Source organism: Globicephala melas, chromosome 9, assembly GCF_963455315.2.
Source record: "Globicephala melas chromosome 9, mGloMel1.2, whole genome shotgun sequence".
NCBI classification, from domain to species: Eukaryota; Metazoa; Chordata; class Mammalia; order Artiodactyla; family Delphinidae; genus Globicephala; species Globicephala melas.
Window position 1 is genome coordinate 31,182,440 of NC_083322.1, and position 14,829 is coordinate 31,197,268.

The 14,829-nt window shown below is 36.7% G+C and overlaps 2 protein-coding genes across 2 annotated transcripts in view; one reads left to right on the forward strand and one right to left on the reverse strand.

Annotated features, from left to right (window-relative positions):
• Positions 1–381: 381 nt before the first annotated feature.
• On the reverse strand, positions 382–9,092 carry LSM8 (LSM8 homolog, U6 small nuclear RNA associated). Its single transcript, XM_030856989.2, has 4 exons — positions 8,972–9,092; positions 7,757–7,797; positions 5,029–5,156; positions 382–2,903 (listed from the first exon to the last, which is right to left on the reverse strand). Exons 1-4 carry the CDS (start codon positions 9,000–9,002, stop codon positions 2,813–2,815), a joined length of 291 nt encoding a protein of 96 aa, XP_030712849.2. The 5' UTR covers positions 9,003–9,092; the 3' UTR covers positions 382–2,812.
• Positions 9,093–9,189: 97 nt separating this feature from the next.
• Positions 9,190–14,829, forward strand: part of CTTNBP2 (cortactin binding protein 2) — a 443,818-nt gene continuing 438,178 nt past the window's right edge. Inside the window, exon 1 of the mRNA XM_070046323.1 lies at positions 9,190–9,292. The gene's annotated coding sequence lies outside the window, so the exon portion shown is untranslated. The remainder of the gene's footprint in view (positions 9,293–14,829) is intronic.

The window sequence follows — 14,829 nt, forward strand, 5'->3', positions numbered from 1 at the left end:
ATTGTAAGCACTTGGCATCATGCCTGGCACATCCTATGCCCTTGGTAAATGTTCCCTACTAATTTTGAAGGTGAAGGCCCAGAATACACTATACTGCCAGTTAAGGACTGCTTTTTAACTGTGGCTACTACACAAATAGGTTCACATGCCATTATGAAGGGACTGTATACTTTCTCATCCACATGGTAAATCTTTCATGTTACACATCTGAGAAAAATGTTAACATGGATAGCCTGCATTAGGTTAAAAATTTAGAATGACTTTATAAAGGTATTAAACAGATGTTTAAGTAAAGCAAATATTAATAAAAGATTATCTTTGTTTTAAACAGATAGTATCTTTTCAGTTAAAAAGAAACAAATTAAGTCCTTTTTGCAGTTAATTGCCCTTTACAAAAAACTTTATTGAAAATATTTTGCCAAGAATAATTTCTTTGATTCATTAAGTTGGGCTTAGTGTCTGAGTCACAAAGCACAGAGGTAATTGCAAGTTAAAATTGATTTTAGCCTTTTTTATAAATAAGAAATTGATTACAGAATAAAGTCTCATTAAAGAATATAAAAGACTTGACACTGCATATTAATCACGTTGCCACTCATAATTGTGGCTCCCTTACAATGCTCATGAAAAACGAAATCCAACTTGAATGGGTTATGAGCATAGAGCCTACCGTGTGCACCCAGGAATGAAGAATTCCATGTACCATTTGGTGTATTTTCATGCATTTCCCCCACCAACCATTAATAAAGACATCCAATTCATATTCTGGAAATGATTTTTCTGGCATCAGTAAGGAAAATACATCTTGACAAGGCATTTTAGATTTCAGAAGGAGAATACATCATATTAGAAACTCATTACTGTGAGGGAGAGGGACTATGGTTTGTTTACTGGTTCATGTGTAATTTGCGTTAGATCAACTATGTTGAGAAAGCATCTGATTCTGGACATCATTTATACTTAGAATACATTTCACTTAGCAATCGAATGATCTATATTCCTTATTTGACTTTTGGAATTAGTTTACCAATTTAAAATACATTATTTATTTAAACAGAACACCTGGTTTGCAGTCCCTAATTAAAGTGGCCTGTTTGCTTTACCCACTTTGCATTATTTTCTTTTTATTACTAAATTGATCATAAAACCTTATACTACAAAAGCCAAATATTTATGAATAGCCAGTACTACCTAGCCTTCCTCTAACCCTCCCAGAGACAACCCTAAACATCAGAACATCAGCCAAGTTATTCTGGGTAATGGTGCTTGATGACCAAAACTATCTCAACAGTTCTCTCCTTACAAGTCTTGCTTTTGTGAAAATGTGAAGATATTTTCCTCTGGAAAATGTTTTAGTTGTGAACCAAAAACTGCCATGTTTAATAAGTAGGGTTTTCAATATTAAAAAATATGATGAAACCCACCTCTGAACTCTGAAAGGATCCATTCCAGAAGCCCTTTTCAGAATTTATACAAATTAGCCATCATCTCTTCTTATTGAGCTTGTATTTTTCATTTTGAGCCAAGGGACAGCAACTATGGCCTACTGGCCAAATCCAGCCTGCCACCTGTTACTGTAAATGAAGTTTTATTGGAACCCAGCCACGGCTATTCGTCATGTATTATCGATGGCTATTTTCATGCTACAAAACAGATTTGAGTAGCTGTGACAGAGACCATATGGCCCTCAAAGCTTAAAATATTTACTATCTGCATCTTTACGAAAGAAGCTTGCCAACTCCTATTTTAAACACTTTCATTAAAAAAAAGAAGAAACTATTGAAATTTTGTTTGAATTACAAGAATGTAAATATTTTTCTATTGTTATCACAATGTTACACACTTTGGCCTACATATGACTTGATGAGAATTTCTGTGGACTAGCCTGGATATCTAAACACTGCTTATAGCATTGTTTCTATGGATTCTTGAAAAAGTATACACAACCAGTTGTACAAGGGAGTTTTAGAAAATAGCCTGTTTGTAGATGAGGGACATTTATCTACTTAATTGATTCACTACAATAATCAACCAAAGAATAGGCCTGACATGCTTGGAGAAAACAGGTTTACTTGTTTTGAAATCAGGTTTATGGAACTAGGGAGTCATGAAAAGTTGTTGACAATAATAGCAAGCACTGCCTCAATATAAACTTAAGATTTATTTACTCACGTTTATAAATAACAAAAAACTCCTTTAATACTAGAAATTCCCCAATTCTTAAAGGATAAGATGGCTTTTAAGACCACATGGAATCAATTTTTTCAGGTAATATATAACTTTGTTAGCATTTTTCCTTTTCTCAACCAAACACACTTTTACCCACACTTCTAAAGTGCTAGGGAGCCACCAGGGCAGTGTGATAAATGGGGATGGTTCAGATAACTGCACAAGACAAGATTTACCTTCCTGGGACTTTCTTAAAAATCAGGGACAGAAACATATGTATCCTGCACTATTGATGGTATTTGTATGCTTAATTTATATAATACTTGAATTTCTCTTTTCAACTAGTTTTCCATAAATACTAAAATAGCAGAATGTCTTTTCTAAAAGTTCTCAAAATAATCATTAGATTTTTATACTATTTAATAGAAAAATAAAACCAAGCTACCAAATGTATGATTTAGGCCAAAAAGAAAAGTTTTTTCCAAGAAAATGTAGAAATATTTTAATTTACATATCATATTACAATGAATCAATATGGAGTCAAAATCCACAATTACACTTTCATAAAAATTCTGCCCATCATCCTCAGAATAATCAGTTTCTGTACAAAGATTTACAGATGTCCAATATATGTAGTTTATCCTTAGTGTGCTACAGAGTTCAGAGGTTCTGCTCGAATATTCCCCAGATCAAGTGCAGAATCTGTCTCTTCATCAATTTCTCCAATGACTGCACTGTAATTGTTTAAGGGAAAAAAAAATCAGTTAAAACAATCTCATTTCTGATTAAAACTGAGAGAAGACAGTATAAAAGAACTACTACTTAAGGTGAAAAACAAACATTTTCATAAGGTTGTGAATTGTACTTTTAAAGTCACAAAACCCAAATAAATTGAAGGCAACATTGTTACAGGAACGAATATTAAAGAACAGACTGCATATAGATTGACTAGATCACGAGTCTTTATTTGAGTAACTTCAATGAACTAAATCCATCAATGGTACATATAAAATCTATTAGTTTCCCTTTCATGATTTCTCAGTTGACTCAATTTAAATCCAACACCAAAAAGAAGTACAATTCTTCACACATAAAGATAATAATAGAACAGATACTTAGGTATCTAACAAATGATTTTTTGTTGTGATTGGCAAGGGTTAAAGCCAACAAATTTTTCCTTGATTCAACACTAACATAACACCTATAACATTATTTTCACTAATACCATGCTAAGTAACCAAGCCATGGCTCTCTAGCTGGATACAGTCATTGTTACATCCAGACCATGGGACATGTATGAAACATTATTACATAAAAAATTGGTTGTTTAAATTTGTTTGGTTTTAATGAAAGTAAATTCTATAGACAAATGTTATACAGAATTTGCCCGATTTTGCTTTAAACTGTATAGTCTTCAATTCTCTAATAAATGGGAAGTACCAAACTTTAGGAGAATATATTAAGTTTTTTCAATATGAAACATATCAAGATCTTAATTCCATCATTAAAAATTTAGTATCATTTAAAATCCTTATGGAAGACAGTGGAGTGCTGGAAAATGTTTTAAAACTAGCTCTCCAAGGAAAAGGAGGAGGCTGATTTGCAGTGTTGACTGCTATCCATAGTGCAGATACCCCCACTATGGCCAATTTCAAGCTACCAAAAAGACATCAACCAACCAGCTTGCAAAATTCCCCAAAATATAAAAATCTGCTTCCGTGAGCCAGTACAAGCTGGCTCCAGCATACCACTGTGTCTATAGCAATGTTTAAAATTTTTTTTAATTGAAGTTCAAAAAAAAAATTTTTTTTTAAATTAAAGTAGGAGAAATCATCTTAAAATCAATTATTATGCAGAGCCCCAATATAAACAATCAGTGCTGTTCTGGTCAGGAGACCTGGGCCCCACCTGTTCGCCTTTACAGCTCACTTCACCTAAATATTATCTCTATAGAATATTTTATAAACTTCTGATTAAAGATCAAATGATTTATACATCTAAAGGTGATTTTCTTAAGACAAACAAATAAAATGAGTAAAGTATTCCTTTATCTTCCATATCCTACTTGTCCAAAAAAATAATCTGAGATGCTAATACATCTTTTGCTGCCTTCCAGCCATGTTTTAATTTTAAACAGTACTCACTAGAAAACTGATGCAACACTCTTCTAACCTCTATAATTGCACTAATACAGAAGCTGCTAGCCACATGTGACTATTAAAATTAATTACAATTAAATAAAATCTAAAATTCAGTTGTTCAGTCACACCAGCTACTTTTCAAGTACTCAATGGCCACACACACAGCTAGTACCTACCATAGTGGACAATGCAGATATCCAACATTTCCATCATCCCCAAAAGTTGTATTGGACAGTACTGTTCTACACTGTTGCACTTTTCTTAAATTGCTACCACTAAAATATATCTTCTCAAACTGCCATATCAATGCCACAAGTTAACTGAGGCCACAACATAAACATGGGACATCTTAAGTAAGCCAATTATACTAAAAAATTAGAAGAAAAAAGTAAGTAATGGATAAATACAGCTATGTTATAAAGCATTATTTAAAATTGTTCACACAAGAGATTTCAAAGACATTTTCAAACCCTAGCCCTGGGCCCTGGAGGTATATTTATGTTCCTCTGGAATTAGGGGTACTTTGGAAGAACATTTTAAGAAGCCTCTCCAATGAAGTATTCAGTGTAAGGCAGGGCTCTTTCTGGACCCTATCCGGGCTACTTAACTATTAGAAATATGGACAAATCTCAGTAGATAGAAACCTCTTCTCCATATAGCAAGGCAGTACACCTATAGTATATTTAACTTGCCTTTAAAAAAGACATATTTTACTTACACATTATCACCTCTCACGATGTATAAACCTAGTACCACTTGTTCTACTCCCTGTGAAGAGCTGAACACTCGTTCATGGCTTTCATCCAAAATCAAATTAATGGTCTGGTCAAAACCTTTCAGTGTTCCCTGTAAAGAAAACATTCAAGAGAAAAAGACAAATATTCTGGTTTACCTGAATGTGTTAATTCAATGACACCATTTTAATTCAATGACACTGAAAGGTCAAAACCTTTCAGTGTTCCCTGTAAAGAAAACATTCAAGAGAAAAAGACAAATATTCTGGTTTACCTGAATGTGTTAATTCAATGACACCATTTTAGTTGTGAGGTACTCCAAGAGAAGTACCTATTTTAAATATATATAAGTTCTCTATAAAATACAATACCTCTTTATGATCAACAGGCACCAAACTTACCTCTTGGTTTTTTAAGAGGGGCGGTGGGGAACCCACCACACTTCTGACTAGTGCGCAGCGTTGTTGAGAATTACAAAGGACACCTATGTACTAGTTTATTTCCAAGGAAGTAGCATAAAAGCCCAGGTAGTCCAGGAGCTAATATTCTAAAGATACAAACTAAAACAAGGGAAACTTAAGGGAAATAGTCCACTACACAGCAGCTATAGCAATGTAACAGTATCACTTCATGTTACATGCTAGTAAACATGCTGCACACATTATCTCAATTAATCTCTACCCTTTGTGGTAGATACTACAAACATTCCCACTTCAGACAAGAAAATCTGAGGCACAGAGAAGTAATCCCTCAAGGTTTCATGGGCAGAAATTAGCAGAGCTAGAATTCGAACCATGAAAGGCTTGCTTCAAAGCCAGACCACTAAACTTCTATATTATACTACTGTGAACAAGCAATATAATCTACCACTTTTCAGAGATTCAAATCAGTACACAAACTTCAACTGGTAGTTATAGCTAAGGCTTAATGAGTACTTAGTATCTGCCAAAGTGTTTGATGGACCTCAAACACTTGAAGGATATATTCAGAGAAAATTTTATGAAGAATCATGGTTCTTAAAAAAGGAAGACATGGGCCTATTACAACATGGTAACTCAGATGCTATTCAAGTTTCTGAAAAACATCAATTTACATTGGTTTTGGTTGGTTAAATTTCTCATTAAAGTTTCATGTTTTAAAATTCAAAATATATAAAATTAGAGTGAAATAAAATGTTAGCTAGGAAGAGAAACATTAGTTAATGTTAGGAAGAGAAACAAAATATGGAGTATTTACTATACTGTATATACTATACTGAACTAGCACATCCATACATAGCCTCTTGGCTTCATTTTACATGCAACTATTCTATAAAGTGAACCATGTGTCAAAGAAATACACAACTACTGAACTTTAGTACTCAAAAATGCTCTTTTAGTACTTAAAAATGCTCTTTTTAAATGGCTTTCCTTCTTCTATAATTAAAGTAATTTTCCAATTTATCATCTATCCTGTTAACAAAAACAAGAAAATTTAAACTTGAGGTTTTTACAAAATAAAAAACTATTTACAGATATTTGTTAATAGCAATAGGCTTCTAAGATGAGATTAAAATATTTCACACTGTCCTTATTTTTTGACTCAATACAATGTGAAGTACCTTAAAAACAAAACCAAAAACATGATTGTTCTCTTGATTAAGAGGAAAGCAAGGCAACTGGCCTTAGCTTTTGGAGTCAAATTCAGTTTAAATCCCAGTTTGGTTCTGCCACTTATATCCACGTGACTCTGGGAAAGTAACTCACTTTTTCTGAGCTAGGTTCCTAACCTAGAACGCAGGGTTAATTCTTTTTCACAGAGCTGTACCGAGATTAAGTGAGATAACACACGTAACATGCCTGGTACATGACATATGTTTAATAAATGGCAAAGTCTGACACTTTGGTAATCGTCACTTAGGGATCCACTGAAAAAAATCACAAGGATTAAAAACAGAACTGCAGAATGGGAAAATAAAAGACTAAACTATAGGAATTAGATAGACAATAGAGAAAGTTTAGCAGCCTTAAAACTGTTTGGAAACTTTTTGGAACAATCATATGAATTATAAACGAAGAAATTAAGTAGCCCAAAATCATGGGATAAATTCCTCAGATCAAGGAACAGGTCAAGGAGAGAATCCAAGATTTTTCTGGAATTAAAATGGGATACTGTGATAAAAGGACAAATAAGATGAAATAAATTTATTCATTCATCATAATTCATTCTACAAAAAAACAAGAGATCATACAACCTAAGAATATCTGAAGAATATCAACACCATACAAGTCTTAAATGTTCATTATTTTATAGATGTAGTATCTAAATCTTAAAAAAGTTTCTAAGAACCATACACAAAATTTCAAAAAAATTATATGATTCTGGTAGTGGTTGTCAGAACACTGAATGGGGGAGGAAATAAAAGATGGAGGAGGAAGATAAATATGATAAAATACAGGCAGATATCTGCAGACTAGACTAGAAGTTCTCTGAGGGCAGAATCTATTACCCATCCTAGCTCCTAAAAGCCTTGTATGTAACTTACAATGTTTATTAATGAAAAAAAAATATGGATTGGCAGCTATTTATCAAAGAGATAAAGACCTGAGTCATAAGAAAACTGCAATGCAGGTGTACTGTGGTGCCTAGTCATTAGAGATCAGAGGTTGTACATAAAAATTAACAACCAATAAGCCTACAAGAAAGCAGAGAATGAATATGCCAAATACTTACCACAATCATTCTCCCATCAGAAGTAATGACAGCAACAGTTCCTGATAACTGAATCAAGGAAAGCGTATCTCAGCGCATGTAAACTGAAAACTTAAAATCTGGTAAGGAAATGCTTTAAATTACTAGGAAAAGGTAACAGAATTAAGATATAACTATTCAACACAGCCACATTTACAACATAAAAACTTTATGTTCTTCAATTTGGTGTGACATTTACACAATTTAAAGAAGGGAAAAAACAGAAAAAGCATCCCTTTCTGTGTGTGGTCAGTGTATTCTATCTTAAAACAGCTGGGGTATTTGGTACTCTTTTCTTATTGGGGAATACTGCCAATTTGACAGTTGAGCAAGATATTTCTCCCTTTCTTATACCTACTTCTTTATCTCTAAAACGAAAATTGGATCGTTGCTAATCAATGTTGAATGATTTCAAGCACGTTAAGACACTGTCTTCCAGGACCTGGCTTCTGGAATTCAAAAGAAAAGAAGCTATATTCAATGTCACAGGTACCAATATGCTTGCATCATTAAAAGCCTTTGGCATTTCACTTTTGTCCCAAATTTGTACATGAGAGCACAATGCAGTGTTCCGTTCCTAGACTTTAAAACAGTAACAGCTGTATAGGGTAATTCACATGGGCTTTTTAAAGTTATTTGTCCCTCAAAACGATCCATTACAATAGCAAGCATTATTTTAATTCCATCAACAAAGAAGTTGAGATTTCAAGTTGTAAAGGGGCAGATATTCAATTTTTGCACCATCTGTAAAGTTTTTGCTATCCTCGAACAACGAGCAAAGCCTATGAATAAAACACATAGATTTACACGACCATCGTTGCCGCTAGTTAAACTGTTCCTCTTATTCCCAAACCTGAACGTATAGGCCCCAGGGAAACAGGAAGAATGAATCAATAGCTGATTTCTATAGAGACACGGAAAAGTTTGGAATAACCACGTTGGTGGGGTTTTTTTTTTCAGATTAAAAATAAAAGACACCTTGGGCCCGTACAAGTGGCAGGTTCCAGCCCCAGGGGCGGGATTGGTGGGTCCCAGATCCTTAACCCCTGCACCCGCATACCGGGCCCCGCAGCTGCCGGGTATCGCAACCGCCCGCCGATCCCGACCCCCTGCCTCTCCAGCACCGGTCCTCTCCGGTGCAGGCGCGGGACTCGCCACAGCACCAGCAAATGCCTGTGGTGGCCGGCTCGAGGATACGGTTGATGTAGTTCTCCAAGGCAGACGTCATGATGCTCGGCCCGGCAGCTGGCAACACAGCAGGACCGGCGACAAGAGGAGCTAAAACAGCCCGCCAGGAACTAGCGGCGGCTCCCGCCGACTTACCGCGAGAGTACCGCACTGCTACCTCCGCGAATCAGAGACTGAAAGAGCCCGGCCAACCATCCCCAAGAGGCTAAGCGACGACTAGTTTTAATGCGCGTGCGCAATATATTTCTACTGTGCTTCTGGGCGGTGTTCTCGGAAGCCGAGAGGGACAAAGCGAGCAGGCGGTGGAAGAAAGGAAGAAGCCTTCGGAAGGTGGGGTAGTGGGGAGACGGTGGGCGAGCGGGCTTCATAGCGGAGTGGAAGGCCATGTGGCAGAAGTTACGAAGGGGAAATATTGAGAAAAGACGGGCAAGGCGGGAGACAACGGAATAAGGTGTTTTCGTCACACGTGAAATAGATGAGTGCTGTTCTGGTATGAAGTGTAGATGCGGGGAAGTGGAATCCCTAATTTCCTGCCACAGGGCCGAAAATTAACCTTCTAGAAGCTAAATGGCCTAGGGCAAAGTTGCACACGTTGTAACCATATGGTATATACGCCTGGAGAACACAGCAACAAAAAGCATGTTCGCACAGTTTGCATTTGCCTCTAAAAGTGCTCCATCGCGGAGGCGTTGTTACTCATTTATGTAAGAAACAATCCAAACAGAAAAGTGTGAGTCTCCCTTAGAAAACAGTCTTCCCTTTACCACGCCACAGCCTCCCTCCCCTCAGGGTGAAATTAGTAACTAAAAGGCCTGCAGGTCTGCTGCGCAGTCCTGGAAAGGACTGATTCTGGAAGAGCCTTCTAAATAAGGACCAGACGGTTCTAGTCCAACACTGCTAACCATATCGTGTGGGTGTCCTTGCACAAGCAACGTCAACTCATTTGGGCCTCAGTTTCCTTAGATCCTGCTACATTTATCATTTGGGGTATTTATATGTGTTAGAAAACGTCATTTATTTTACTGTGGTACCCTAACTTCAAAGGACTTGAAGTTAGGAAAAAATCTATGTACAAAATACCAGTGAGAGTTATTTCCCCTTTGTACAAAATTGCCTTATGATTTCAGTTAGACTTGTGATTTCTTAACTGAAGAATTGAGGATTTGAAAACTCTTGCAATGTCAGCAGTTTTCTTCTGAAAAATCCAGCATATGTTTTCATTACAGCATACCCACAAAATTACCTACAGATCACTCCCAAATGTTTAATATTTTATATACTTAAACTTACTCTGACCTGTTCGAAACCACATGTAGTCAGGAATTAGGTGGTGCATGTCCCGTTTTTTTTTTTGGGGGGGGTGGATGCTGGAGGGCGGGTAAATGAAAGTATCTTCCATAAATTAAAAAAATGAAGATATTGTGTGGTTTGCAAATGTTAGACATTGAACAAAAAACCGAAGTACTAATTAGTGATAAATGAGGTATCATTAGTAAGGAATTTTTTAAAAATAATGTGCCAAGTATTTAAAATCAATAACCCATGTAGTGTTTCATCTCTTAGAGTGTGTTTATATGTGAAAATGTTCATTTACATTATATAGTAACTTACAGAACTAATTTCATCATAATACAAGTTTATGACCTTGTGTGGTTTCCATTAAATTAATATGCCAGATAAATGACAGATGTGCAGTGTTTATGGAGCATCACAAAATCTCTTTGGTTTGAAAATTTTTACATTCGTCTTAAAACTATGTTTTCTGTAGTCACTAATGATCACAGATGTGGAGAGAGCCTATGGATAAAGAAAAGTCTTTAATAAGACAAAAATGAGTTACATCTGGATGCAAACATTACATATGTGATTTATCTAAATTAGCGTTGTGACCTTGGAAGTACACGGACATAGAGAGTTCAACACCTCATAATGGAAAATTAAGTTAAAGTTCCAACAGGGGGAAATGATATAATATAAACATCTGACAACTAAAAAGTTAAGTAGGGGTACCGTGAGATTTTGAGCTTAATTCAAAAATCTCTCAAAGCGCTACCCATACTCTGTCACTCTTTACTGAGGAGTAAAAGTATGCTGGAATGTTTTTTGTTTTATTAATGGAGCACTCATTTTATGCCATTAGTTCTGAATCAAAACTTTGAGCAGATAACTAAAATTTTTTATATTTAGTTCACTTATGATTGGCTCAGTATTTCTTATGTTTCCCAACCCACTCATGAATCTCTCTCTCATTAGTAATCCAACGGCACGTATCTAGAACAACAGCCAAGATTTATCAAAAATAGGGCAGAAAAGAGATGGAAAAGGGTAGAAAGGAGTTCCCTAGATATCTGACATTCCTGGAGTTACCTTCCATTAGTACAAGGGTCCCCAAACCCCTGGCCTGCGGTGCCGCTACCGGTCCAGGGCCTGTTAGGAACCGGACCGCACAGCAGGAGGTGAGCTGTTGGTGGGCGAGCCAGCGAAGCTTCCTCTGCCACTCCCCATGGCTCCCCCTCGCTCGCCTTACCGCCTGAATCACCCCTCCCCCACCCTTGGAAAAATTGTCCTCCCCGAAAACGGTCCCTGGTGCCAAAAAGTTTGGGGACCGCTGCATTAGTAGAAACCAAGGTATGTAAAGTGGATCTTTCTCTGGTTAATGATTCTCCTGAGAAGCAGGGCATAACTCACCTCCCTTTGTATCCTGTATTCTTTCATTAACCTGAAGAATCATACTCATACTAGATTCTGAGGAAACTGAATTTGCACTTTACTGTGAATGGTTTATGGGGAAAAAATGACGATAATTATTGGAAAATTAAAATACTGCTTTTAACCTAATTTGATATGAGCTTTTATTTTTATTGATTTGTATTCCTATAAGTTCCAAAAGTGTCAACCAATCAGCAGTATATATTGAATAGATCTTTCTAGGGTTCTCCAAGGCAGAAAAGGACATAAATAAACCCTGGTATCTCCTTACAAGGAAATTCCTGAACAGGTACAGAGCTCTAATTATGAAATAGTGTATGGAAAAATAATAGATATCCCAAAATATAAAGAAAGGTAATTGATGTGGAAATATTAGTTCATTTAACAGTATAAATTACAAAGTGTTTTTCATATATTATGGGGTTTTTTTTCCTTTTAAGGTATTAAGACAGGCATTTTTAACACCATTTTTTAAGGGATGGGAAAAATTAAACTAACTTGCTAATCGAGAAGCAGTATAGGATTGTGATTAAGAACACTATCTCAGGAGCTAGCCTGTTTGGATTTGGATCCTGTGGGACTTTGAGTGGATTACTTAACCTTCTTGCCTCTGTTTTCTCATCTGTAAAATGGAGAAATGATGGTACTTACATCATCAAATTGTTGGAAGACTAAAAGTGATTCTTGTAAAGCCTAGCATATAGTAAGCACTCGATTCATGTCAGTTATTATTGCTCATGGACATAGATTACATCACAGGTAACCTTTTACTCAGTCCCAGAGCTTGTTCTACTGCATTATTTTGCTCACTGCCTTTTTTTCTGATTGGATAAATTGAACAGTGCACATTTTAATTGCTTAAGGAAGGGGAAGGTGGATATGTGTTAGAATCTTGGACGTTTTATGAAAAAGGTAAGACTTAAATTGGGGCTTGAGAAAAAGTACAAATGCACTTTAGGAAAATTAATCTGACATTAATTATTTACAGTGGAGGTAGGAAGTGAGGATTAGAAGGCTAGCCGGACTCCACGTGTGAGTTTCTGATTTGTAGCAGTAGGAATGGAAAGGCGGAAGACGTGATTCAAAGATAGTGGTTAAGAAAGGCAGGGAGGCAGACAGCAAATCACAGGCAGCACAGTGATAGTGGTTGGTGAACTGGCAGAATGGCAAGAGTAGGGAGACCCAGGAAAAGACAGGGCTGCTTGTTAATAAAGTACATGGGGCCAAGCTGTAGAACTGTGTAGGTGTGACACATACTGTGCAGCAGCCAGTGGTGAGGCCACCAGACACGCTGGGTTCACTAGCAGTGGCATAACACTTTACCCTAAACATCTGGAGAACCAGTCTATCTCAGGAAGCCCACTGTGTCGTTTATAAAGGATAATGCATATTAATAAAATACTTACATATACGTGTATGCATTCTTTACATTATTTATATTTTGGAAACTTGAAACAGTAATATAAACATTTCAGCTACAATGTGACATGTACATTCCTGAAAATCCTCACATTCAAAAAAATAGCTCACTTAAAATAACAGACCTCAGGGAAAAAATAGGTCTGGCAAAGACCGCTCAAACCCTGAACAACTGAACTAGAGCAGTGGTTCTCAAACTTTGCTGCTCATTGAAAACAGCTGGGGATCTCTGAAAGCTACTGATGCCCTGGTTCCCACTCGCAGACATTCTGAATTAAATGGTGTGAGGAGAGCCTGGGCATCAGGATTCTAAAAGCTCCACAAGTGATGGTAACATGAGCAAAGTTTGGGAACCACTGGACAGCATTAACAGAGACAATAACAATCCAAATGAGAATAGCACATTTAAAAGGACATGTGAAATTCCTAACAAGAAATGCTATAGTAACTTAGAGAGTTTTACCTTTAAAAAAAGTTGAAGGGGGCTTGAAAAATGATGGTATATGGAAGAATTGACACTGCTGAGTGATGGAAGCAAGGGCAGGAGAGCATCATCCTCAGACGTTGCAGCTGTAAACTTTGCAGTTGTAAAGTTTGCAGGAAATATAGAGATGCCAGAGACAGATGGCTCTGACCCATTGTCTGTTGTTGCTTTTGTGCAGATCTAGGAGAAATGCAAAATAAGCACTATCAAAATGGAGCACATGGCTGAGCTAAACCGAGGGAAGAATAGGATGCCACACAGTGAACAGGTGTCATTTGGGTACTGTATTTCTCCAGACCATGAGTGGTCGTGCAGTCAGCTGTGTGACTTTACATTCAGCTGTTGGTCTTGGTAGCACAAGACATTAAATTGCTAGGAAAAATTATGTATGTACCACCCTGCTTTCTGCACTATTCCAACATTACTCCCCTGTTTAACAGTCACATGTGAGCTGATTCATATTACACCAGACAGTGCTGTAGCACAACAGACTTCTGATATTCCACTTCAGATCTGGACTTTGGTTAACCTGCCCCTATTTTACTTATCTCCTCCTGTGGTTGAGGTAGGCAGGTATTGTCACCTCTGACTTTGCCCTAAGAGGATGCTTGAATTCATACCGCTTGGGGCAGCTTTATTTAAATAGTATGTGAAGAGTACAGCTAATCCAGTGGAGCACCCAGACCTCAGCCTTTTCAATCTCTTTTGTGTGTTTGTGTGTGTAAATTACCATTTTTATGTAATCACTATTGCAAAGCAGATTAAGCAGCATTGTTTTAAGCTGAGTGCTTGACTTGCTGTTTTTGTTATTTTTGCTTGTCTTTTAAAGATGAATGTCTTTAGCGGCTTGGATTGCAGTACAGATAAAATTTGTACTGTCCTTTTTACTGTGATTTTGGCGTGACAAACTTGGAAAATGATGTTGATGGCAGAAATTAATAAGTCTGTGATCTTCAACGTGAACTCACTCGTGACGGTATAATCCACACTGAAAGAACAGGTTTATTTAGACTTGTTGCAGACGTTATATTGCGAGAGATCAAAGCTAATTTATTGATATACTGAGGTTAGGGTGTGAGGTATGAATAATGTGAGAAAGTACAGAAAGATAAATGGTGTGGTAGTGTGAAGTATATAAGAATTGTCTTGACAAAAACTAAGTTACCTTGGGTCACTAATGGAAAGCAGATGCCTGGAATTACATAAAAATATGTGTGGAGTAAAAGAAAATCAAAGCTTTACCTTACTATTTCTG

Bases quoted from the DNA above. Each gene is read 5' to 3' on its own strand.
- LSM8 (XM_030856989.2), bottom strand. From the start codon at position 9,002: ATGACGTCTGCCTTGGAGAACTACATCAACC. The intron at 7,798-8,971 runs GTATCCTCGAGC...TTCAGTTATCAG, and splicing joins CTTGGAGAACTACATCAACC to GAACTGTTGCTGTCATTACT. The intron at 2,904-5,028 runs GTAAGTAAAATA...AAACAATTACAG, and splicing joins ATCGTGAGAGGTGATAATGT to TGCAGTCATTGGAGAAATTG.